Source organism: Panthera leo, chromosome A3 (genome assembly GCF_018350215.1).
Source record: "Panthera leo isolate Ple1 chromosome A3, P.leo_Ple1_pat1.1, whole genome shotgun sequence".
Classification (NCBI taxonomy): Eukaryota; Metazoa; Chordata; class Mammalia; order Carnivora; family Felidae; genus Panthera; species Panthera leo.
In genome coordinates, this window is record NC_056681.1 from 34,355,889 (window position 1) to 34,383,468 (window position 27,580).

Sequence of the window (27,580 nt, forward strand, 5' to 3'; positions counted from 1 at the left end):
TGTCCAGTACTGTATGACACAAAGCTGAATTTATAACCTCTCTGTGCATTATAGAGCTATGTGTCATACACATAGCCAAAACAGCAATCATGTAAAGTGACATCACTGACCACCATTAATTATGGCATTTTCGTTCATGTGTCAGAGCACAACTATTGCAGAGCCAATTCAAGGTCTTCTAAGAGTAATAAATTCAACAACATACATTTGAGTAAACTTCAGGGACATTAGCTGTGCCCTAATTAAGCATACTTGTGAGTATTGTAATAATCTCACAAGGAGAAATTCAGAACACAGACTAGTAGCTATCTCCTTTTTGTGCTGGTATATAATACATAGCCTTCAATCAATATAAGATGCTCCCATAAAGTCGAGCGTTTGTAGATCCTCATCTATAGATTGTAAAGAAACTATTAGCACTTCCACTTAAAGGAATATTTGATTCACAGTTATTTCTTCAAGTACCTTTTTTATACTTTTCACAATAATACAATAATGTATTAAGAGTACATAGTCTTTATACCTAACCATTTGCAAAGTAGGTAAAAAGTGAAGAGAAAATACATTCTTATAAATGGAATATTTTTATAATGCCAAGATAAGGAAGACCTTTCCACACATAACAATAAATTAAAAAGATAATTTAAAATATTGATAGACTTGAATATCAAAAAATTTTAAATTTTCTTAGAGGAAAAATACATGATGACAAACATTAAGTAAAATGATACCTTTGGAGAAAATATTGCAAGATATTTGCTAGTCAGTAAAAACAAAGTGTTTTTATAAATCAATAAGAGTAAGAGAAATATCCTAATAGAATAAGAGGATGAACAGTTCATACTGTAAAAGACATGTCAATGCCGATAAACAAGAAGACATGCTTACCATCACTAGTAATTTTTAAAACACAAATAAAAATAATAAGATATTATTTTTAACAGCCTACCAAAGATGAAAAAATGGCCAATAACCCATGTTTGGGACCTTATGTGCTATTTGTGGGCCATAAACTAGTGAAGCCTCTTTAGTGAGCCTCTCGCAATAGGTACTTCAAGTTGCCTTTGACCTTGAAGTTCCAAACCTGGGAATTTACCCCAAGGAGACGTGAAAGTACATGGTAATTTATTCACAAAGATGTTCATTGAAGCATTGCTTGTAATTGTAAAACCTGTGCAATGATAAGAGAGGTGTTAAATATATTATCTAACGATATATTAAATAAATTCCTACAATGGAATACTGCAGAATCAATTAAAAGCAATATATGCCTGTGTTTATAGACATTTCATCAAACTATATGTGGTTTGAGCCTATTTATATAAAGTCGTGTGTGTGTGTGTGTGTGTGTGTGTGTGTGTGTGTGTGTGTGTGTCTATGTAGGGAAATACTTAGAACTACAGTAAACACTAGAAATGTTTAGAACTTACTAGCCACTGGCTTCAGGTGGCTATTTAAATTTAAATTCAATTAGATTAAAATTTCAGTTCCTCAGTTGCACTAGCCACATTTCAAGTATTCAGTAGACACATGTGGCTAATGGCTATCACACTGAACAGCACAGATATAGACCAGGTCCATTTCCATAGAAAGTTCTATTAGACAATGCTGGTCTCGAAAAATGTTCTCCAACATGTTTTCAGTGGTTGCTTCTGGCTGGTAGAATTCAGGTTTAATTTCATTTCATTATACTTTTCTAAATTACTTGAATTTAGAGTATGCAATATATTCATATTCAGAAGTTTCTTTCATCTGAAAAAAAAATACCACCGATCATCTACCACATAGAAATAAGCACTGCTAGGGGCACCTGGATGGCCTAGTTGGTTAAGTATCCTGACTTCAGCTCAGGCCATGATTTCATAGCTCATGAGTTCAAGCCCCCTGTTGGGCTCTAGGCTTACAGCTCAGAGCCTGGAATCTGTTTCTGATTCTGTGCCTCCCTCACTCTCTGCCCCTCCCCACTCTCTCTCTCTCTCTCTCAAAAATAAACATTAAAAAAAAAGAAATAAGCACTGCTAATTTTGTTGTATTTCCTTGAAGTCTTTGCTCTCTCTACCTATGATTTCACAGAAATAACACCACATGTACAAGGGTTTAGTGTTGCTTTTACAGCTAATATTATACCATAAGTATTGTACCTTATTCTTTAAAATTCCTCATAAATATCAGTTTTAAAAGCTTTATATACTATTCCATTCTGTGTACTCAAATGATTTTTGTTTTACACGTTGGCCTGAAAATACTACTAAAATATTGAAGAATTTTGCAAATTGCTTGTATTTGGGGAAATCAAATTCACAAGGAAAGCAGTGACTCATACTTTTACGAAGCACTATGTAGAGAAACCTCTCATATATCACAATTTGAAGATGCTTTTTTTGTTCTAAATCACTATTTAAAACCACCCTCATAAAAGAGAATAGCCTTAGAAATCAATGCTTTCATAAAGTACCCATATAACTCAAGTGTCCCCTTCCACTACTGAGTATAACAATACACAGAAATCTTTGTTAATATCTGTCTCTGTGGAGACTTCCATGACACATCCAAAATGTGTCACTTCTCATTAAGCCCCTTCAAAAATTGTTCTTTAAATGTACATGCTTCATTTGGCTTCCTTGGGCTACATTTTGATAAATATAAAATGACTTTAACATGGGAATAAAAGGAAAAATATTTGAGGGATTAAAGAACAATGGCCCAAAATGCATGGAAGAGGAGAAAGGGTAACAAATCTACTTGACATCTTTCTGGGCAGGGTTTTTTGGGTTTTTTTGTTTGTGTGTGTGTGTGTGTGTGTGTGTGTGTGCGCGCTGTATTTAGCATCCTATCCAGAATAAAACTGAAACCAGGGACTTTGTTTTCTCTAGCCATTCCCCTGGTAGATAAGACCTTTGCAATCAGATTTATGATCAACAAATAGGAATAGCCTTGAAGGTACCTCAGATTTAGTGGATTAAAAACCAAACTCATTATCATTCCATCTACTCCCTCTAAACTTGTTCTTCCTTCAGGCATCACTGTCTCTCCTGAAAGAGACACCATTGTCTCAGTTGTTCAGAATTTGGGAGTCATCGCTGATACCGGCATCTCTTCAATCCCAGGACACGGTCCAACAACACTTCAAGCTAATTTTACCTCTTCAGCTCTGTCCAGTTGCACCAACATGCTACCAGCCCTTCCCTCCTGAAATGCTGCCAGGTGCCTCCCTTCCAATCTTTGTCCACTTCTAGCAAATCACGTCTAGTCCTTCCTCTGCTTGAAACCATTCCTCTTCCTTGCTCAAGGGCTTAAAACTCCTTAACAAGGAAAGACCATATTTCTTAGTATAGTGTGGTCCCCTATGTATCTCTCAAATTCATTTCACCCAGGCTCTCTTACTAGCTTTGAACTTTGCTGCTCTTTCTCCTACCACAGGGCATTTGCTTATGCTAGTCCTCTGCCTGTAGTGTTTCTTCACTACCCCTCCTTCATATAGTTAAGACTCTCTCTCCCATGTTTCAAATTTCAATTCATCTAATAATTCTTTAAGGAAGTATTCCATTATTCCTTATTCCATTAATTATATTAGGCTCTCCCGTTAAGCTCTCTTACATTTATTTACAGACTATTTGATTAATGTTTTGTTTCCTCACCAAATTGTAAGCACCGTGAGGGTTTATCATATCCATTTTGTTTACCAGTGTAGCTCCATCAACTATCACAATGCCAGGTAAATAGTAGGTGCTTAATAAACATTTGTTCACTCGATAAAGAGCATGAGGCAGATGGCCCACACACTAGAAAAACTCTAAATGATCTTCTCCAAAGGAGCCTTTGGAACATCAGTCAATTGCAGAGTGCCCCTAGAGAAACAGATTCTCTACTGAGGAGAAAGCCATGCAAGTCATTATACTTTGGAGTGAAATGCCCTTATTACATTTCCTCTTGAGTTGGACTATATCATATATGAAGGTGATAGTCCAGGACCCAACTCTATTGTTACAGAGCCCAGGAAGCTGAGATCTGCCCACAGAACCATTCTTGGAGTACTCAGAGTGGGGGCCTTTTACATATCTCTGAATAGGCCTGAGTAGAGAGATCTGTGACAATAAGGCAATTGGGAAGCAATTTTCTGCCAAGAAGAAGAAAATCAGAAGGTACATAAAAATGGAAAAATTGATGCTTACAGAGATTTGGGGCCATGCTGTTCAAATTGACACCATTCCCTTTTTCGCAGCATCATAGCTGTCTCTCTCCTAAGTTTCAGCTTTTACAGACCACATCTGGACACGACCAGTGAGGTGCAGAAGCCAGCTCATACCAGGTCATGATAACCAATTGTTAAATATTTGGTAAATATGCTACTGGTTTTTATTTTTATTTTTTTAATTTTTTAAAAATGTTTATTCATTTTTGAGAGAAAAAGAGAGAGAGCATGAGCAGGAGAGGGGCAGAAAGAGAGGGAGACAGAGAATCTGAAGTAGCCTCCACGCTGTCAGGGCAAAACCCAGCGCAGGGCTGGAGCCCACAAATCATGAGGTCATGCCCTGAACGGAAGTCAGACACTCAACTGACTAAGCAACCCAAGTGCCCTGCTACTGGTTTTTAAACACAATCACTATTATACATCAAATAACATAAATTTACAACTAAAATTGTATTTAGAAACAAAGGTAATAAGTATTCAGAACTCATTTTCTTTTTTTTTTTTTAATGTTTATTTATTTTTGAGACAGAGAGAGACAGAGCATGAACGGGGGAGGGGCAGAGAGAGAGGGAGACACAGAACCAGAAGCAGGGTCAGGCTCTGAGCCATCAGCCCAGAGCCCGACGCGGGGCTCGAACTCATGGACCATGAGATCGTGACCTGAGCCGAAGTCGGACGCCCAACCGACTGAGCCACCCAGGCGCCCCGAGAACTCATCATTTTCTAATTATTTTGCTATATTTTACCACCATCTGTGATCCTAAGGATATTTATACCTCTTATATCTGTAGAGTGAAATACTACATAATAGCATGCTACAGTACATCTCCTTCCACTTCCCAATTCAGTGACGGAATTGGAGTAGCTTGAAGTTGGCTGTGGGAAGTATTTACACCATGAAAATTAGTAAATGCTACAATTCAGGGCTGTGAAGGTTTTTGTTCTTGTTATTTGTTTGCTTGTGTTTTGGGGTTTTGTTGATTCTTTTTTTTCCTTTGAAAGCCTTAAATATGTACCAGTAAACCATGAGAAGCAACCTATTCATGGTTCAATGCAATCTATTTTTTTTTGTGCTTAATTGTTGAAATTACCCAGCAATGTTAGGAATTCTCTAGATAGAAATGAAACTGTGAACCAATCTCCAATATCTTCTAAACTATATTTCACAAGAAAAGTATTGAGGAGGAACCACTAAAGAAAAAGGAAAAGGTATGAATCCTCTCATTCCCACTTCATACACTGCTCTGTTTCTTGAGTACCTAGGACAGTGTTTGTTTTGATCATAAAGCTAATATTTGAATGAATTAATTAGAGTACTCAAGAAGTGGAATAATTCGAATTAGTCCGTGATAATAGCATGACTTGAGTTCTCTTGATAGGAAACTGGGTGACATTACAATTCAACCTGAAACACTTCATGCATTAAATGCTGTCTTCTTGGGGTGATGTAAAATCATTTGACTTGCCAGGTTGTAAAGGATTTACTAAATCCCCTATGGAAAACTTTGATAAGGAAGACAAAAGATGGCTGAGAAGAGTGAGAAGGGGGGAAAAAGCTGAAAAGATGGAAAGTGATATTTGAGAACAATGGTAAAAACAATTGCTTAAGAATTAAATTAGTGTAGGTCAACAAGTAAAAATGCAAAGAAAAGGCTAATAATGTCCTGCGAATACTTACTCATTTTTGCACAGCTTTTATCAAATTAAGAGTACTTCAAACTCCTTGAATTCCATTTTCATTCTTATTTAGAATTGTACTGAGAATTTCAGTGATGGTGTTAACAGCATGGAGATCTAGTTAACCTGCCTAATTATAATGAAATAGATGACATTTGTATAACTTTCAAGATAATTTTTTCTCATTGAAAGTTGACAATTTTGATCTTCATATATAATGTTGGATTATTTTGATACATGAATAGTAAAGCATACTGAAGATGTTTTCTTACTTTCAAAGAGAAGCAACACATGAAAAGGCATGTTTAAGACAGGGCTTATTTGTTTATTTAGATGCTACTAGTTTTTTCTTATAAAGTACACATGAGACCACCTCCAGACTCTGAATTGTAAAGAGCTTTGTATCCTTGTGTTTCTGAAGGAATAATTACATTATTGATCTGTGTGCATTATGGAATATAGTTAACTCATTTATCTAGAGTAATGGAAAAGAGATGTAAATAAAACAAGGAGATCAATCTGAAAGTCAAATAATATTTTATCTTGAATATTTTTAGCAGCTTTAGAAAATACATACTCATTGGGGTGCCTTGGTGGCTCAGTCAAGCATCTGACTTCTGCTCAGGTCACGATCTCGCGGTCCAAGAGTTCAAGCCCTGCATTGGGCTCTGTACTGACAGCTCAAAGCCTGGAACCTGCTTCAGATTCTGTGTCCCCCTCCCTCTCTCCCCTCCAGATTGTGTGTCCCCTTCTCTCTCTGCCCCTCCGCCACTCGTGCTCTCTCTCTCTCTCTCTCAAAAGTAAACATTAAATTAAAAAAGAAAAGAAAATACGTATTCACATGTGTATTTAGACAGTTATAGATAAATTATCCATTTACTTCAAACTCCTGCAGTTATTTACAGAAAATTGAAAGGAAAATTTCTGTACTTTAAACCTCTACAAGGGGCGCCTGGGTGGCTCAGTCGGTTAAGCGTCCGACTTCAGCTCAGGTCACGATCTAACGGTCTGTGAGTTCGAGCCCCGTGTCGGGCTCTGGGTTGATGATGGCCCAGAGCCTGGAGCCTGCTTCCGATTCTGTGTCTCCCTCTCTCTCTGACCCTCCCCCGTTCATGCTCTGCCTCTCTCTGTCTCAAAAATAAATAAACGTTAAAAAAAAAAATTAAAAAAAAAATAAACCTCTACAACCCTTTATAATTGTAAATAAGAAAAAGCTACAGAGCTAATAATTTTTCACGTCGTACTTAATTATGTCAGTGATCACAATATATATGAGTTTTTCTGTCTATGTGTTATACTACGGTTTGCAGATTTTGTTTGGGTCACCACACTAATGCTTTAAGGTGAGCAGACATTACTATCACCCATATTGTGTGGAAACCAATCTGAAGCTCTGAAAAAACCAAGTTGCTTAATTTTCAAAGCTAGTTAAATGTAGGAGCCGGACACATAAAGTTCTAGAAATGACCTGTTTTTTAGCACTCTTTAAATTATGCTTCCCATGGGAGAGTAAATTTAAAAAAATGAAAAATTGGGGTGCCTGGGTGGCTCAGTCGGTTAAGCGTCCAACTTCGGCTCAGGTCATGATCTCATGGTCCGTGAGTTCGAGCCCCGCGTCGGGCTCTGTGCTGACAGCTCAGAGCCTGGAGCCTGTTTCAGATTCTGTGTCTCCCTCTCTCTCTGCCCCTCCCCACTCACGCTCTGTCTCCCTCTGTCTCAAAAATAAATAAACATTAAAAAAATAAATAAATAATAAAAATATAAAAAATGAAAAAATGAAAAATTACAATACTTTTTTAAATAAGTCAACCAAATATACACAAGCCATAAACGTATAAATGTAAATACAAATGTATGTCTTGCTTGATAAGTCATAAAGTAAGCAAATATTTATAAATATATACAGCAAGATGTTCTGGTGCCTATAAGAGATTAAATTATTCAGTAGATACCCCCAAATTGTCTTTCATTTTCGAGCTATTAGTATATTTTTTCAAGTAATCACAGCTTGTTATGTGTTGCCCAGAGCACTTAACTTATAATTAATCATTTGTTCCCATAACAAACTTTAAAATTTTTTTCATGTTTATTATTTATTTTTGAAAGAAAGAGACAGACAGTACGAGCAGGGGAGGGGCAGAGAGAGAGGGCGACACACAATCCAAAGTAGGTTCCAGGCTTTGAGCTGTGAGCACGGAACCAACGTGGGGCTCAAACCAACAAACCTGAGCTCATGACCTGAGCCCAAGTTGGACGTTCAGCCAACTGAGTCACCCAGGTGCCCCTCCCATAACAAACTTTTTAAGAGGACACCATTAGTATCCTTATCCCACCGATGAAGTAACTGAGGCATAGAAAGTTTAAGGAAACCTAACGAGGTCTCATTCCTTTTAATTGGTGGAACCAAAACTCCAGACAGGTAGGACAAAATTTCTACAGTCTCCTTCCAAGTGCCAAAAGTCTTTAGGATGGGTATACTTGGATTTTCCAGAAACTGCAAAGGGAATGTTGTTTGTATTTGTCCTTATTAAGGAATTATTGGGCCTTCTTTTCTGATATACTTGATTTTAACTTCCAGAAGCCCCTTCGGTACCATCTAGGGGGTACCATATATCAAATACCATGTGAGGAAGTAGACATCACAACAAAATAGGAAGAAAAAAAATCTCACCTATAAAGGATGCACAGACCAGGGAGAACTTAGTAAATATACCTGCATTCTTTCAACAAAGAAGCCTCTTTATTCTTCCCAAATTTGGGCACAGCGATATTAAGACTTATTTAGAAGCACCAACTCCCTCCCCAAAAGTTGAAGGAAAAGGAAACGCATTTCACCATCTCAGTGAGAGGGTTAAATAAGAAGGAAACAATGACGTCCAAGTGCCTGGTTTGCACACAGCACAACCCACAGGGGCTTATGGACCTTTATGTACCGGAGTGAGAGTGGCTGCACCTATGAATTTCGTAGTGGTTCAATGCTTGCATGTGTCAGAGAAAGCTGGGGGATAGTTTGAAACATGAGTGACAAGCTCTCTATACTTTAGAATTTTGAAGTTTGACAAATACTGACTAGATCTGGAGGCAGAAGCTAACTACTTTTTCCCAGTGACTTAAAAAAAAAAAAAAAACCTGCTATGTATTTCATGCACTTTTACTTTCAGTAAGGATGATGGTACAAATGATGATTAAATCTGGCCGTTCAGCTTCCACTCTTCCCCAGGAAGACAAGTGGTGTCATTAGACCCTGTTTCTTTCCTATTTTAATTTCACATTTGGTTTATTTTGTATTTTTACGAGCTGTCTAAAATATCACTACAGGAGATGATTTGAATAGAAGCTGATTCATTTAAATTTAAGTTTTTTCTGCTAGTTGAACTATTTGCACTATTTTTATAGAAACCCCATCCAATTGGCTACCCCCTTTAGCACAATATGATATGGAGGCAGCTTAGACTTTACAATCAGATATACTTGGAGTCAAATCTCCCTTCCCCCTATTTTATAAAACTGGGCAAATTACTCCTCTAAACCTCAGAATTCTCATTTGCAAATTGAGGGGAAAAAACAACAACAACAACATAGTTACTTCTCAGTGTTAATTTGTTGATGAAACAAAGGGGGCAATATACAACAGTGAGAGAGCTGCTTGACACATAACTAAGTTACTAATTTTAAAAACCTATTGTCATTACATGTATTATTTTTATTAGAGAATTGAATAGATAAGAATTTATCTATTTGCCCTGCGGAAATTTCTTCAAAAGTAGATCCCATAGAATACATGGAGATTCATCAGTATCAGGGTAACATTTTCTTATTTCTTAGTCATTACTTCAACACTGTAATGGACATTTTCAGGGCATTTGTACTCCACTGGCCCATGGGGTGGCCTGCAGGGTTCCCATATAGTCCTGAGGATGCGGAATTTCTGGCCATAATGCAAGAGAGCCCCCCAGGAGAGACCCCCCACCAATGATAGATGAGATTGAACAGATCAATGCTCTGGTTTCCAGGCTCCTTGGGGAACATTCTCAGGTGTGTTCTTCACGGTCCCTTGGAGTGACCCTGGATGAATTGAGCCTCAGTTGTTCAAAGTGGTAAAACCTGTCATTAACACATCATTCATTGGCTTTCTCTGTTCCTGTCTTACTTTCCCACTTCCTCATGGCCTTTCTTGTTATTACCTCCAAATTAACCTACTTGCCCCCAGATCTTTGACTCAGGTCTGCTTCTGGAGCATCAAGATGAACATTGTATTAGCCAAGCCAAGTTTGTCTATTAGACAAACATTCTGTTATCCAAGCCAAACATTCTATGATCCAACCCAGCTCAGATAATGCAACTTCTCAAAACAGACACATTGGTCCAGCTTTGGATAATGTCCATTGAACATCTCCACATTCTGGGACTAACTCACTTGTTCCCAGGAATCCAGGCATTTCATTTTAATTCCTTTTTTCTGCTACTTCTGAGTGTCAGCCACCTGAAATGCCTCCAGCATCCTCTTTCTCTTTCTTTTCCTTCTAGCTTTTGAAAATACAGGAAACTACACTCTGAGCTTGTAAGGAAAGGAGAAAAACATCAAACAGTTAAATTTTTTAATTCGTCACTAGAATGCTATTTGGACATTCTCCTTGAATTTTATTTTTGTTTTCTCTGTGGCTATTCCCAAGGATGACCAAATTTTTAGCTGCATGGATATGTCCATATTCAAGGGGAATATTTTACAGGATGGTTGCCTTTACATTTTTCCAAACTATTTTTTTCTTTTTAGATTTGAAAAGCATGTTAATTTTAGCGCAATTCATGCCTGGCATCTTCAAGCTATTTTATTTTGGATGGAGGTGCCTAGGCAAGCCAACTATATTCTTTTTCCATTAGTAGATTCACTTGTACACTGAGGCTCCCCATGAGTGGAGTGGAGAATGTCTTTATACATTCATCACTACTCTGTCCAAAACAAACGTAAATGATCTTGTTATGATAATACCGCTGTGAAATATGAAGGACAGTATTCTACCTGCTCTTTTTTCTTTCTAGTATTTGCCCATAGTCACTTTTCTTTGTCATAATACGTCTGCTCTCCTCTTGCTCCCTCCATCTAAAGGAATAGCTGAAAAACATTCAAGCCCCCCTCATCTTTCACTTGCAGGAAGAAAAGCATAAACCACATCTTCCAAGTCTTCCTCCTGCATAGGAGAATGTTCACAGCACTGTATTTCAGAGTTGTCCATGCAAGTGGGTAGTGTTTTATCTAAAAAGTCTTGCTGGCTGTGTCAGCTGCCTGAGCTACATCCTAATGAGCATGACATTCCTCATCACGTTCATTAAAAGGAGGGAGAAACTTTTATTTTATTTTTTTAAGTTTTTTATTTAAAATCCATTTAGTTAACACACAATGTAATAGTAGTTTCAGGTTTACAATATAGTGATTCAACACTTCCGTACATCATAGGGTGCTCATCACAACTGTCCTCCTTAATCCCCATCACCTGTTTAGTTCATCCCCCTACTCCCTCCCTTCTGGCAACCATCAGTTTTATTTAGTTCAATGCCTATTTCTTAATTTGCCTCTCTTTTTTTCTCCTTTTTCTTGTATTATTTCTTAAATTCACAAATGAGTGAAATCATATGCTATTTGTCTTTTTCTGACTGACTTATTTCACTTAGCATTATAGTTTCTAGCTCCATCCATGTCGTTGCAAACGGCAAAATTTCATTCTTCTTCTATGGCTGAGTGACATTTCAGCCAAGTGGCTGTTTCCATACTTTGGCTGTTGTAGATAATACTACTATAAACATTGGGGTGAGTGTATCCCTTTGAATTAGTATTTTCTTATTCTTTGGATAAATACCAAGTAGTGCGATTGCCAGATCATAGAGTAGTTCTATTCTTAACTTTTTGAGGAAACTCCATACTGTTTCTCAGAGTGACTGCACCAGTTTGCATCCTACTGGCAGTGCAAAAGGATTCCCCTTTCTCCACATCCTCACCAACACCTGTTGTTCCTTTTGTTGTTGACTTTAGCCATTCTGACAGTTGTGAGGTGATATCTCATTGTAATTTTGATTTGCATTTCCCTGATGATGAGTGATATTGAGCATCTTTTCACATATCTGTTGGCCATCTGTATGTCTTATTTGGAAAAATGTCTATTCATGTCTTCAGCCCATTTTTAATTGGATTATTCATTTTGGGGATGTTGAGTTTTATAAGTTCTTTATACATTTTGCATACTAGCCCTTTATCGGATATGTCATTTGCAAATATCTAGGAGAGAGAAACTTTTAAAATGAAAGGTGTGACGATAAGTATTGATTCCAAGGGAACTTGTTAGTCTTTTTTTTTTTTTTTTTGAGAGGCAAATGTTAAATTCAGGAACTCGATGAAGAACCATCCTGGATATAAGTTAATATCTTTCTTTTACAACAAAATTTGAACAAAAAAGAGTTTGCTCTGCTTTCAAAGAAGAGGTAGCTTTATACCTACAAAGCTTGGTTGTACTAAGGTCACTTGAGTATAACAAGGAATATGTCATGTTTATTTTTGACTATTGTATTGAGTGTTAAGGGAAAGATTTTTCCCTGATCATTTACATAAATGATGGATTACAGTTATATCCATATAACTGCAATTCAGGTTGAAAATGTTGCATTAAGTACCGAGAATAAAATTAACCTAATATACAAATTACTCCATAAACTTAAAATCCAATAAAGATCTAGTTCATGGGGGTGAGTAAGGTATATTTTCAGTACCAAAATGTTTCTGGTGTCAAAAATGAAATGTACAGGTCTTTAAAAGATATTTTATTTTGTAGATATCAAAGATACAAATAAGACAGCTTTTCTTTAAAAGTCATATTAAGGAATGAAAGTTGAAACTGGCATTTACCTCTTTGAAAAATCATCCTGTGGCTGGTGTTTATCCCTTCCATTAATTTTAAAAATTTTAAAGATATAATTACACTAACATGTGCTGTAATGGAGTCCTTGTGTCTCAGATATAGAATGGCCTTTACTTTCTTCAGTGGTCTATTACCTGGAAGGAGAATTATTAAGTTGAGTAACTTTCTTTGCGACAGACATGAAGTAATTTAATCATGAATCTTAACGATTGAAAGAAAGTGAACTTATTCAGTGAGACAGTCTCCATTTTGTAACTCTTAGGGAAATGGAAGTGATCTAAGACTTACCTTTCACAGTGCAGTTAAATTATAGCTGCCAGGATTCTTAGCTGTTCTGGTTAATTCGAACTGTGGAGACATATCTAGGATATTCTCTTCAGAAAGCAGTCCTTGAGTGTCAACTTAGTGAAAATATGAAATTCCAAGTTCATCGCTCCTCCTATTTTTTTGTGAGCTATATTCTTTAGTATGCTTCAACAGAGACCATGAACTGGTTTACAGAATTGTAAAGATAGCTTGCTTTCTTTATAAAAATTTCAAGTAATGTGTATCAACTGCAGGGGTCCAGAAATATGTTTGAGTCTGGTAGTAATCTGAGTAGCTAAGTACTTCTCTGAAAACTGGTCAGGAGGTTCAATCAATAAGAAAAACCTCAGGCATAAAATCCTTTGTAGGATAGGTTTTTACAAGGGGGTGTTTTTCATGGAAATTGTATCTAGGCATTTATTATTCCTGTTTTAATTTTATTCATTTGTTTTTGAAATGCAGCCACTCATGTTCCCAGACCTGAGACTGATGTACCCCAGAAGCAGCCGTTTTTTGGACATCTATTTCCATTAAACTCTTTCTACCTGTACAGTTTTCCAAATGGCACTTTGCTGTTTATCCTTCCAGATAAATCCCCCTTCCAGATAATTCTCTGAGAGTCTCTTCTGCTGTAAACAGCTGAGGGCAATTTTTGGTACTTGAAAGGACAAATATCTTATTCAGTATATCCCTCAGATGTCAACATGCTCAATAATGAAACCGAGGTTTGAAGCTACCATATGAGCTTGGGATATTGTGTTCAAATTGAGAAAACTCAGAGTATAGGTAAAAAGAAAAGTAAGGTCATGTCTTTTTTTTTTTTAATTTTTTAATTTTTTTTTTTAACATTTATTTATTTTTGAGACAGAGAGAGACAGAGCATGAACGGGGGAGGGTCAGAGAGAGGGAGACACAGAATCTGAAACAGGCTCCAGGCTCTGAGCTGTCAGCACAGAGCCCGATGGGGGCTCGAACTCACGGAGTACGAGATCATGACCTGAGCCGAAGTCGGCCGCTTAACCGACTGAGCCACCCAGGCGCCCCTAAAGTCATTTCTTAAGGGAGAGGATTCTAACATAACCCAAGTTTGATGCTGATAAAGGAAAGACATAGTTGTAAAAACAAATAAAATTATTAATGGTAGCAAACACAGTAAAATATAGTTTAAAAATTGGTATACTCCATCACCAAAAAGACATTAGTAAGAACCTTGCTTATTATATATATACTTTAAACAATTTCTCTTTACTTCCAGATTACATAATTTTAAATATTGAAGGAATATTTCCCATATATTACTGTGCCTGCAGTTCATGTTCAATACTCTTTATTAGTTATTGTACAACCATCTCAGATGTAGAGAGACTTATAGGATGGTTTCTCGGATATCTTCTTATCAGATTCAATCATAACATCTTCATTTTGCTAGCCTTTCTCATCCTCCCAAATCCAGACATTACCTCTAAATACTTTATTCCACATTTTTAATTACATAAATGTCAATTATTTTTTTAATTATATATTAATAGCCATTAGTGAGATAACTTTTCCAGAGACACCACAAAGAGCGGATCATCTTATAAATTCTTGTTGACTGTACCTAACAATATTGTCCTTTTCCAGAATTATTTTCTTTTTTTTAACAAGTTTGTTTTCTTTTAACTTTAATTGATGTATTTTGAGAGAGAGAGAGAGAGAGAGAGAGCACGAGCAGGTGAGGGGAAGAAAGAATACCAAGCGGGCTCCATGCTGTCAGCATGGAGCCTGATGTGGGGCTCCATCTCACAAACCATGTGATCATGACATGAGCTGAGATCAAGAGCCGGATGCATAACAATGAGTCACCACATACCCTTCCAGAATTATCTTCTATTCTGGCACCTCTGCTGGGTGCTCTCTACTTGCCTTGCATTCCTATAGCTCAAGGACAACTCAGGTGAACATCCTGATCCCCACTTCTTGTCTCTATAGTTCTCAGAGGTGGCACTCTTTGATCAGTTACTATTTAATAAATGAGCAAAAGGACATGAGAATCAAGTGGTAAAGTAGTGCAGACTGAACAGAAAATGCTTGGGTTTTAGGGACTGTGAGCCAGGACCCTCAGACTAAGACAAAATACTTATGAGAAATATATTTTCATCATCTGAATACCAAATCTATTTTTCCTATAAATCACAATATCGCATATAGACTCTGTATTCATTGATTCAAAACTTGTGATTTATAATTACAAGTCTCAGATGGTTTCTGAGAATTATCTTTCTCTTCCAAGTACACACACACAAAATTAAAAGGACTGATCATTTTCTTTTCTAACTTTGCCTAAGCAGTTTTCAAAAACTATGATGCAAATGAACAGAGCAAAAAAAGTGACAAACAAACAAACAAAACAGACTCTTAAACCAGAGAATGAACTGGTGGTAGCCAGAGGGGAGGTAGTCAAGGTATGGGTGAAAAAGGTGAATAAGACAAAAAATACATTTATCGTGATGAGCACTGAGAAATGTACAGAATTGTTTCTTCATTATATTGTGCACCCAAAACTAATATAACACTGTATGTTAATTACACTTGAATTAAAAAAAATAAATAAAAATTTTCAAAAATCATGATGTAATTCATTTCACAGAACAGATAGAATCATTCTATCTGTCCATTCTTCCTGACAATTTTCCTTCAATCTTTCATTAATGCCAGAATGCTAAAAATTTCCTTTTTTGCTGTTGTTTACTTAATAAGATCCTTATTCTAGTTTTCTCCTTTTCTAGGGCATGCAAACTGATGTTCTTGTAATAGCATTTGATCTTTCTCGGAGGCCTGATGTACTTGATAAGTTCTCAACTTGTTAGTGGAGTTGAGGTTTTAATTATATTAGGCACATCTTTGAAATGGATTTTTCTCTCTTCATAACTTACCTGAAAATGTTCCTTTTTACACAGCCAAACAGAGGAGAAACGTTTAATACCTTTTAAGACATAATTAATGGCACCAAATCAAATTATTTAGCTGGAGAGATTTTATTTTCTTTCTTTTTTTTTAAGCCCATTTTTTCTTTGTAAGGGTGCTATAAATTAAAACCTTAGAAAGGAGGTCAGAATAACCAGGCCTTGTTGGTCCAGCATTTTGCTAAATAAATAAGAATACAATTTTATTCCTTGCTTTGAAGCTGGCTGCAGTTTGCTAAGTGATTGGTTTGATTAATTTTCTGCATGGATCTCTCATCTCATATGAGACGAAAATAAATTCAGCCAAGATGAATGAGTTTTATTTTAGGTCTTACTCTGAATTCAGGAGGTTTTAGAAACCTCCATTTCCCATCATGACTAGATTGCCAAGGGATCCACACTTACGGTGTCCCAGAGAATCAAACTTGCTCTGAAAAGACAGCAAAAGTTCTCTATGTCCAAATCCCAGTACATTCTGAGGATAGAATTGAAATGAACATATTCATGGCAGGTGCCACCATCTTGCTAACAGCCTATTTCTTTACAATGAACTCAGTGTTGGAGAGGGTCCACAACTGTGATTCTCAGCCATGTTTCTGCCTCAACTCAAGACAGCATTATGTTTTGATTCCATAAGAATCATCTTCTTCGTCTTAATGTGTCATGAACTGGAGAGATGAGATTTTGTATTTCAATATGTGAGTCATGGGATGATTGGAGGAAATTAAGGGAGAATTATGGCACATAAAAATATGCTGCTACTAAATGATGTATGAGAAAGAGCCATTGACCAAGGACCATAAGTCTTTTTCTTTTTTCAGGTTTATTGAGATATAATTACCAGGTAACATTGTGTAAGCTTAAGATGTACAACATGATGATTTGGTACAAGTATATATTGCAATACGATTGTCACCATAAAGTTAGCAAACACCTCCATCATATCACATAATTTCCATTCTTTTTTTCTGGTGAGAACACTTGAGATCTACTCTATTAGCATCTTTCCAGCAATATTATTACCTATAATCACCATGCTGTACATTAGGTCCTTAAAACATCTACATCTTGAATCTGGAAGTTTGTACTCTTTAAACAAAATCTCTCCATTTTCCACATACCCTTGCCCCTGGTAGCTACCACTCTATTCTCTGTTTCTATGAATTCTGCTTTTTTTAGATTATGCACATGAGTGATATCATACAGTGTTTGTCTTTCTCTGATTCATTTCTCTTCATATAATGACATGAACACCATAAGTCTTGAGTCAGAAATTCTCTTTCCACAAACTTTTGGCAAGTTACTTCACCTCTCTAGTCCATCATGGGCTTAGGGACTTCAATCATACCATTTTCTAGTACTAATAAAAGGCAGTTTTGTTTTGAAGACATTGTAGGTGTAACACTTTTGGAACTATGCTACCATGTTGGAATCTGTAGCTATAGACTAACTTTTTTCAACGTTTATTATCCAGGACCCCAAATTACGTGAACTTTTGGATGTGGGGAACATCGGACGCTTGGAGCATCGCATGATAACAGTGGTGTACGGGCCTGACTTAGTTAACATCTCCCATTTGAATCTCGTGGCTTTCCAAGAAGAAGTGGCCAAGGTATGGTGGATAGAAACTTCTGATGCTTGTCACCTCACTCTGAACCCTTACGATATTGTACTGATGCCTGCAAAAGACTGGGTTTTTGTCATATTTAACATGTGTTAAAATTACATCTAAAAATAATTCAGCTGCCAAGTGGAGGTGTAATTCAAACACTTCCAAATAATGGCATCTACTAAGAATTATGGAGATTTTTCATTAAGAATGAGGCATTTGATACAATTTCTTTGCAGAAGAAAATACAGGTGAATCAACTTTCTATTGTACCTAAACACCTTATCCCAACTCATTCTCTCTTAGCCTCATCCCATGTCACTTCCAGCCCCATCTCTTTTCCAACCATCCTTAGCACCTTTTTAACCTCTTTTATGCTGAGTAGCACCTAGCTCACCACCATGCACATAGTAGCTGCTCAATTAAGGAAGGAAACGATTTTAAAATAAAAATTTCAAATAATACCAATAAATAACAATTATTCAGTTATGCACTAGAATGGCAAATTAGAAAGGGCCTCTCCATTAAGGAGTTGCTAATTCACTAACATAGCAGGACTTTCAGATACATACAGAAACAACTATAATATAAGCAAGCTCTATCAAACAGGAAGCTGTGAACTTCTGGGAACCCTGGACTCAACTTTGATGCTTTCTCTCGAATAGTCCAGTTGCCATGAAAAGAGCGCTAAAATGAAAATATTGAAAGAACTTTCTTTTTTCATGTTTATAGTTTATAGGATACTAGTGATGATTCTTACCCTTCATACATTTCCTTCAAGACTTAAGATTATGAGTCAAAAAATACTTTCAAGTTTGTATGTCATATCTGTGCTCTTACAGAACTTCTTATGTCAAGGACCACAACTATGAGGTTCTGTCAAGCCAGTCATCATTGTGATTTATAAATTTTTAACCCTCAGTGGTCTGCCAGTTCCCTGAACTACACCAGAAGTAATGGCCTGACCTCTATTCTTTAGTGATTATGGTAGAGGCTTATTTCCAACATTTACAAAAACATCGACTTCATTTCTTATAATGGAATGAATGAAGTGCCAACCACTTTTAACAGTCTGAGGTTTTTAGAAACTACTCTCCAAAACCGTGTTACAGACCTAATCTATTTTCTCTCTTTAAGAACCAAGTCACCCATTTGCTTCTGTAGTATAACTTAGACATTTGGAGAGACTTCAGTTCTGTGAAACACTGCATGACAGCATTAATTTGCCTACCATGAGATCTTATTCTGGTATACTGCTGGTAATCTGTGAGTTGTATATACTTCATTTCTCAGAATGTAGACGGATGGTTGGTTGGATGGTTGGATGAATGAATACAGATAATTAAATATTAACTACCTGCAAAATATTTTCGAAATATCGTTCCTTAAATGCAACCATATTCACTTTAAAAAATAACCAATTCACGAGATTCATGAACTCTCAAAAACATTCAAAAAATGGCAGTGACTTCCAGGGAGGCTTTTACTAAGAATGAATATAGATTTTATATTACAAGTCAATCTACATATCTTATACTGTATTAAGCCTTTGTGCAGTTAGGTTTCAAACATATTCAATTTCCTTCTCTCTGTGCATTCCTTCCCACTAATTTTCTTTAGGGATTTTGATTTCTGAACACTGTAATATTCTCCATCAGGACTGCATCTGTAGACATTTTTTCCAGCAGCAACTTGATGTTCCTGGTATAATTAATGAGGCTACAGAATGTTTTGCCTCCCTTGCCTTCCCTTTAGGGTATTTTTTTTCCCCACTGAAATTGCTCGCTGGAATGTTAAGATTTGCAAACACCATTTTACTCTGAAAATTTACTTTCCCCCCTTCTAATTGTCAGAATTGTCTCATAACATCACACCTTTTATTTAATTTCTGAGGCCATTGTACATGATGCTTTGTGTAGTGTCAACACCAAAGGAGACAGCCTCTCTCATTATGTAGAATGTCTGACAGAAACCGGAGCTTCTTTGAAACTCAAATATCTCCAGAAGAAATTATTTACAAAGAGATTCTGGCTCATCCATTCATTCAACACATACTTGTCAGTTGCCTTCTCTGTGCCAACCACAATTCCAGTGTTATGGATACAGCATTCTAGAATGCTCAGAGCCAACATTCTGGGAGAAATAAACAGATAAATCACAGTTATGAAATAAACATATTGTAGGTCAGATGGAGATCTGTGTAGAAGAATAAAGTAGGAGGAGAGGGTATGAGGGTGGGAGAAGGAAGCTATTTCTTTATGGGGTGCACAGAGAAGGCAAAAAAATTTGAAGGAAGTTGCTCAGTTACAGCAATATCACAGATTTCTGAGAAATCTCTTGGATCAATTTAAAAAAATAATTAGAAGTAGGACTTGAACTTTCCTAAATATATTATTCCAGATTTGCATGCTTTCTTTCTTACATAAATTACCTGAATTTGAACCTTTTATTTATCCTTTAAGACAAGTGACTCTTTTAAAAAAGTGGGGTGAACACTGTCTTTCTTTTTTTCTCCACAGTTGGACTAAAAACATGGTGTCTCCTGCATATCTCAGTCATACTTTTTGTTATGCAGTTTGATTTGCCAACCACTCTGTACTCTAAGGATCAGCTTTCCCTGCTCCCTAGAGGGGCACTTCCCTTTAATGCCAGGGATAGGTGGTTTCACGTTTGCCCTCTGGGTCAAATACTTCTCCCTGAATCTCCTACTCCCGTAAGGACCAATGGCCACATCCACATTTGCTATCCTCAGGAACTCCTGTACTTCAGTACCCCCCCCCTTCCCTGGGATGCCCTGACCACTCCCTGGAACCACAGGGTGGAAGTGAATATCACCACCCATCCTTTTTACTCTTCTACCATTAACTTCTAATAGTTCTCCACTCACAGCTACATGACTTGTGGCAGAGTTGGAGGTATCAGCAAAGGAAACCAGCTAAGGAAACAAGTTCATTCCTTGTGTTATAGTGTGGGCTTCTGAACGACTTTAGTTTTTATTGTGAGGAAGATGGAAGCCATTGGAGGGTTTTGAGCAGAGGATGAACGTGACCTGACTTAACCTTTTAGTCAATAATGGACCATATGGGGAAAGGCTATAATGGAAGCAGGGAAGACCAGTGAAGAAACTACTAAAATATTTGCAGTGAGTTGTTGGTGACTTAGACTAAAGTAGAGCTATGTAAAAGATGAGAAGGGGTATATATATATATATATATATATATATATATATAGGAAGTCTGTATGTATGTATATATATATATATATATATGGAGAAAAATTGAGAACATAAGCTTATAAATTGTATGTTGCATGTAAGAAAAGAAGAATCAAGGATGACGTTAGAGTTTTGGCCCAAGAAACAGGAAGGATGGAAATAACCACTTATGTCATAGGGAAAATTTAAAGTAGAGCATACATTTGGGGGTATATAGCAAGGGTTCAGTTTTGATTATGTTCAGATTTAGATAATTATTAGACACCCAAGTGGATATGTTGAGTTGGATATACAAGCCTGGAGTTAAGTGCCAAATCTAATACATCAATTTGGAAGTCATCAAGTTATAGATAATATTTAATGAGATTGGATGAGATCAGCCAGGAAGTGACTATAGATAGAGAGGATGCCCAAAGCCTGAGTCATTGATACTCCAACATGAAGAAACTGTGCTAAGAAAGAATCAGAAAAAGAAGCTGAGAAGGAGTAGCCAGTGAGAAGGCAATAAGGTGGTGTGTGTTGTCAGAAGCCAGGGGAAGAAAATGTTTCAGGGAGAATAAAGTATCAACAACAAGGTCAAATGCTGCCCAAGATGAAGACCAAGAAATGACCATTACATTTAGTGACATGGAGGTCATTCATGTCCTTGATTAGAGTAACTTTGGTGGAGTGGTGTAGTCAAAAGCCTATTGAAGTGGGCTCTGGGGAATATTGGTAAAGAGAAAAAAAGAAGCCAAAAGCTCTTTTGAGAAGTTTTGATGTGAAAGACAGCAGAGAAATGAGAAGTGAGGTCCAGAGATGATTTTTCAGATGGGAGAAGTAACAATGTACATATATGCTAATTGGAATGGTCCCATAGAGAGAAAACAAGGTGCCAATTTAGGAGATAAGGAGAATTGCTGGAGCAAGTCCTTGAGTAGAAAGCAGTAGGATCTAGTGCAGATCTCACTAAACTAAACCCTGGGGGCATGTCTGGTCTACCACCTGTTTATATAAAGTTTTATTGGAACACTGCAACCTCCATTTGTTCACATATTGTCTATGGCTGCTTTTGCGAGACAAATTTGAGTAGTTATGACATAGACCATACAGACCACAAAGTCTTAAATATTTACTACCTGGTTCTTTATTTAAAAAGTGTGCTAACCCTGTCCTAGTTCAGAAATAGAGTGGCTAGGCTTAGACAGGAGCAAGGACATTTAATCAATAAGAGAAGAAAAAGTAGAGCATATTGGTTAGGATGCTAGTAAAGGGTACATGCTGTGGAGAGAATTGAAGACATTTTCTGATTGCCTTTACTTTCTCAGTGACAAAGGACACAGATGTCAGCATCTGGAAGTAAAGATGATCTGAACTCTCAAGCTTTTTTCAGTACCATTTAGTGCATTTCTTTGAAGATCTAACTGGTAAGGTTAACATGAACTGTGAAAGACAGATTGTTTATATCAGCCCCCAAAATAACGTTTTGAGCATACTAACCAATTTATCGGATCAATGAAAATTCTTCCACTGGTCAAGTAGCTTGAAGACGAAATAATTGTTTTCTACCTGCCCAATTCTAGCCCTTCTGTTTTTCTTTGAGGTGAGGGCTACACAGGAAGAGACTTCTAGTTGTGTATACTACCTCCTGCAGTCCTACGGTCTAAACAGCATTCTGAAGGTAGTAAAACAAATTGCTCTAAGCCAACAGCTGGGGTTCACAGGATTCCCATATGCTAGTGTTTACCTTCAGGTCTCAGTTATTCAGTGTGTAACTGTTGGGAGATGACTCTTCATTGAGAGAAACTCAACAAGGAGTGAAATCTGATTCATGATTAGTGAAGAGGAATCCCAGTGTGCAAAGACACCACGTCTTCCCTCTGGGTTCTGGTCCCTTTCCATGGCTGTGTCCCTGGAAGCTCACACCCTCCATTACCTCCCCAAGTCTTATCTCCAGTCTTTGTCCAGTGCAATACATCAGTGACATAATGTATCACCCTGAGAAACAGGATTGGAGATCCAGGCTCTGATATTCAGTCCTAAATAGTTGGACACTCTGATAAGCCCCCTCGGTGGACATATTGTTGAACCACTACCTAGTTTGGCAAATTCCAACCCAGGCATTGCTCCAGTGTGTTAAGATGCAGTGGGTGCAAACAGTAAGGATTCAGTGGGTTATAAGAATGAGATGGCTGGGGTGCCTGGGTGGCTCAGTCAGTTGAGCGTCCGACTTTGGCTCAGGTCATGATCTCATGGTCTGTGAGTATGAGCCGCGCGTGGGGCTCTGTGCTGACAGCTTGGAGCCTGGAGCTAGCTTCAGATTCTATGACTCCCTCTCCCTCTACACTTCACCCACTCACACTCTGTCTCTCTCTTTCTCAAAATAAATAAACATTAAAAAAAAAGAATGAGATGGCTAATGGCAGAGCTGTGCAGGGGAAATTCTGTGTTCATTTCTCTGCGCAAGGATTGGCAGATGCCTTTGCTTTCAATCCTTAATTCTGCACACACTAAATTCTCTTAAGCATTTATAAATAGGAAAAACAAAATAAACAAATTTGTTTTTCTTGGTTAGCCATGCTATTAGCAGGAACTCAGCCAAATTGTTTTTTAAACTTTTTTTTAAGTTTGTTTATTCATTTCGAGAGAGGGAGAGGGAGGGCGCGTGTGCTCATAGGCAGGGGAGAGACAGAGAGAGGGAGATAGAACCAAGCAGGCTCTGCATTGTCAGCACAGAGCCTGACACAGGGCTCGAACCCATGAACCGTGAGATCATGACCTAAGCCGAAGTCAAGAGTGAGACGCTTAACTAACTGAACCACCCAGGCACCCATTGTTTTTTTTAACTTTTGATTGAAATATAATATACACAGAAAACAGCACCAATTATAACTGTATAACTTGAAAGATTTTTTAAAATATTTTTAAATATTTATTTATTTTTGAGAGGGAGAGACAGAGTGTGAGCGGGGAGGAGGGTCAGAGAGAGAGGGAGGCACAGAATCTGAAGCAGGCTTCAGGCTCTGAGCTGTCTGCACAGAGCCCAACGTGGGGCTCGAACTCACGAACCATGAGAACATGACCTGAGCTGCAGTCAGTCGCTTAACCAACTGAGCCACCCAGGCACCCCTTGAAAGATTTTTGAAAAGAGAACACGCCCAGGTAAATCACACCCATATCAAGAAATGGCATCATGAACACCCCGGTGTCTATTGTACTAACACACCCCTATTTTGACCTCCAACTTTACAGATGAGTTTTACCTATCTTTAAAATCTTTAAATGGAATCTGGAAACATGTCTTCTTTCTGGTCTGACTTCTATTATTCAAATTAGATATATGATATCCTACTATAATTTTTACATATGGTTATAGCTTAGTTCATTCTCTTTCCTAAATAGTATACCATAATTATAGTATACCATAATCTAGTCTACAGTTGATGGACATTCAGTTTCCAGCTTAAGGCTATTACAAATAGTGTTGTTACAAACTTGCCTGTCTGTGAGATAGGTATTGCTGATCACAAATCTTCATATGTTCAGCTTTGATAGATAATGGCACTTTACCAAACTGGTTGTGCCCATTGGTATTTTAAACACTAATTCACATATGAAAAAAATGTTTAATCGAGGATGCCTGTATGTTAAATGATTGCATTTTGAAATTACAGAATAATGAGCTTTCCAAAAATATGCTCTGTAACTGAACATCAGCCTTGAATGGCTGTTATTTTAGATTTTTCAGGGAACCTCTGCAGCTATGAATGTCATAGAGAATCTAGTTCACTCATTTTGAGGATATGACCTGGGTTTCCCTAGAAATTTTCCTACCTTCATCCACACCAGATGCTTGCCTACCATCCAAATAACTTGCAGGCTCTCCAAATTTCCTAACTAGCTCTCACATCTCTGCCTTGTCTCCCTCTTCCCCCTGCTATGTTGTTCAAATTCTTGACCCTTCTCTTCTGTAGGCACCTTCTACCTACTTTCCTTGAACCCTCTATTTGCTCTCCAACTATATACATGCCCCCCTGCATAAGAATGATCTTTTTAAAAAACTCTAAACTTGATCATGCCTGAAATCTTTTTCTTTTTTTTTTTTTAAGTTTATTTATTTGTTTTGAGAGATGGAGGGAGAGAGAGTGTGTTGGGGAGGGGCAGAGAGAGAGAGGGAGAGAGAGAATCCCAAGCAGGCTCTACACCATCAACACAGAGCACGATGCAGGGCTCAGTTTCACAAACCGTGAGATCATAACCTGAGCCCAAATCAACAGTCAGTTGCTTAACCAACTGAGCCACCCAGGCACTCCTTGAAATCTTTTGCATTGCCTGTTACCTAAAAAAAATAAATTTCCTGATTATTTCATTCATTCATTCATTCATTCACTTAGTGAACAAATATTTAATGAAGGCCTAGCATGTAGCAAGCACTTCAGTGGACACTGGGGATAGATTAGTGACAAAACAAACATAGCCCCTCCTCTCATGTGCTGGTAACTCACCTCTTGGACCCTTGCACAATTCTGCTCCAGTAGTTCCTAACTACTTGTGATTCTTTCTACCTTTATAATTTTAAGTTTGGTGCTTGCAGAATCGTGTGTCTTGCTAGACTTCCCTTCTCCAGTTTGTCCACCAGGAGAACTTTGAAGCCTCCTTGGGGATTCAGCTTAAATACAGCTCATCCATCTCCCCCTCCATCTCATGATTTCCATGAATAATGGAGTTTCCTTCTCTGCTCTTTGGTGAACCCCATGCATATTTTCTCCATCATTTATCACACTGTAATTATCTGTTAGTGTCTCTGACACCCTACCTTGGATTTGTGAGCTACTTAAAGTCAGAAACAACAGCTTAGTCACTTCTGTGTTCCCAAGATCTAGCTTAGTGTGTAGTAGGTTTTCAATATGTGAGTGTTTGGGGAAAAAAGAAAGGAAGAGGGAGAGAGAGAAAGGGAAGAAGGGGAATTTGAGCCCTTGAAAAAAACTGATAGATCATGAAAATTATTAAGCCATGGAGGCTTTGAACGTCTTGTACTCTGATCTTCTCATTTGTTAGAGCTGAAGAAATTGAGACCCACTCACTAGCTAGTTGCTGCAGGCCCCTTCTTCCCAGCATGGATCTGTCTCCATGGTTTGCCAACGTTCTCAGTAGGAGAAAGGGATGACACTAACCACAATGGCTTTTATCCTATTCATCTTTCCCAAATTCAGCTTTGTTCCTACTCAGAGAGTCATTGTCCCTATCACCGCCCCCCCCCCCCCAACAATGGCTTTGAATGGCCAAATCCTGATGGCTTTGAATGACCAAATAGTTGAGGCCTTTTAGGTGAAGAGAATGAGAAAAGGAGCCACAGAGAAGGGGCCTTTTTTTTTTAAAGAAAAAGAAATTATAGTCTACAAAATGAAATTGGGAAAGAGAAGAGAAGGAAGATCCAGTGAAGGGACCTGCCAGCACCACCACTAGCTGTTTCTGATGTAGAACCTGATTCATCAAAAACTGGGAATTCTCTTAGACCTTCCTCCAGATTAACAGTGTATTTAAAACTGGCCTCAAGAGACATGAGTTTCTTATATATATTCTTTTTATTCTGGAACATATACATTGAGAAAAGAATTTTCAAACACTAATATACTTTGTACAAAATGTGTCATTTATCCCATTTCCTTTTTGAACTTGGGACCAATTTATGTTGAGTGAGCAATGGGTATAGGTCTGATTTTCTTCAAACAAAAATGATTAAGAAAAATAGAATGAGGTACGATGTATTGTTTTTAGCAGTGTATTTTGACACATAATAGAACATTTTGCAAGACGTCCTTGGGGGTAGAGTATATATGCCAAAAAGATAGTCGTTTACAAATGTAAAAAGTTAGCCTTCTGGATTGATGCATTTTATGAGATCTTCATTCATTGTTCTTCCTGACCTCTTCATGCTAGCCAAAAAGCCTATGTTGTTATCTTCAGATATTCCCCTACCCAACTCTAAGTAAGGGCCAAGGCCTTACCAAGTCAATATACTGCACTATTAGTCTTGCGATTTTGTAGTCGTGATGTCTTTTGTTGGCAAATGAGACTCAGTCCACATGCTACATTTTTGTTTTAGAGGAGTATGAAAGATGCACAGCTTAAACTTTCAAATTGTTGAAAAAGTCACCCATGTGGAATGACTGTACAAAAGTTTAAAAGTTCAAAAGTCAACAGAGAGACATTCATAATAAAAAGAGGGGGGAACAAGCATTTTGGACATTAATCTCTTCCTTACACGTAGATAAGAACCAGCAATTGCTATTTTTGTGATTGTGGAGGAAAGTGCTCTGCCCTCCATCTTCTGGGTGTCTTTTCTGCATTCCTTAAGCAAGAGCTTCTTTTGAACCGGGCAGCATTCACAGGATCCACGTAAAGGAATGAATGCCAAACTGAAGGGAAGATATATACCCTAAGACACAGAAATGCTTGTGATTTCAGAGTATGAGCTGCTGTTAGCACAAACCCACTTTACCCCAGAAAAGAAAGGCAGAAAACTGCTTAGGCAGCAATGCCTCCCCTTTCCTTCCGAACGCCCCATAACACAGAAGTTAGCTGCTTCCCCCTTGTTCCTATGCCTCCATCTTCTAAGCCTTGAAGCTGAGTAAAATCCCGATTGTCTATTTGTGTGGATTGCCTTGAAGCAGGCACAGCGATTAAGACAAACAGACAAACAAAACCATAATATTTTTGGAAGGGAGAAGAGCTCTAAAAAAATTTGGC

At 37.6% G+C, this 27,580-nt stretch overlaps 1 protein-coding gene across 1 annotated transcript in view; it reads left to right on the forward strand.

Annotated features, from left to right (window-relative positions):
• PLCB1 (phospholipase C beta 1) overlaps window positions 1–27,580 on the forward strand; it is a 697,918-nt gene that overhangs the window by 437,273 nt on the left and 233,065 nt on the right. The window contains exon 4 of the mRNA XM_042931600.1: window positions 17,503–17,640. Within this exon, the coding sequence (XP_042787534.1) occupies window positions 17,503–17,640 (138 nt within the window). The remainder of the gene's footprint in view (window positions 1–17,502; window positions 17,641–27,580) is intronic.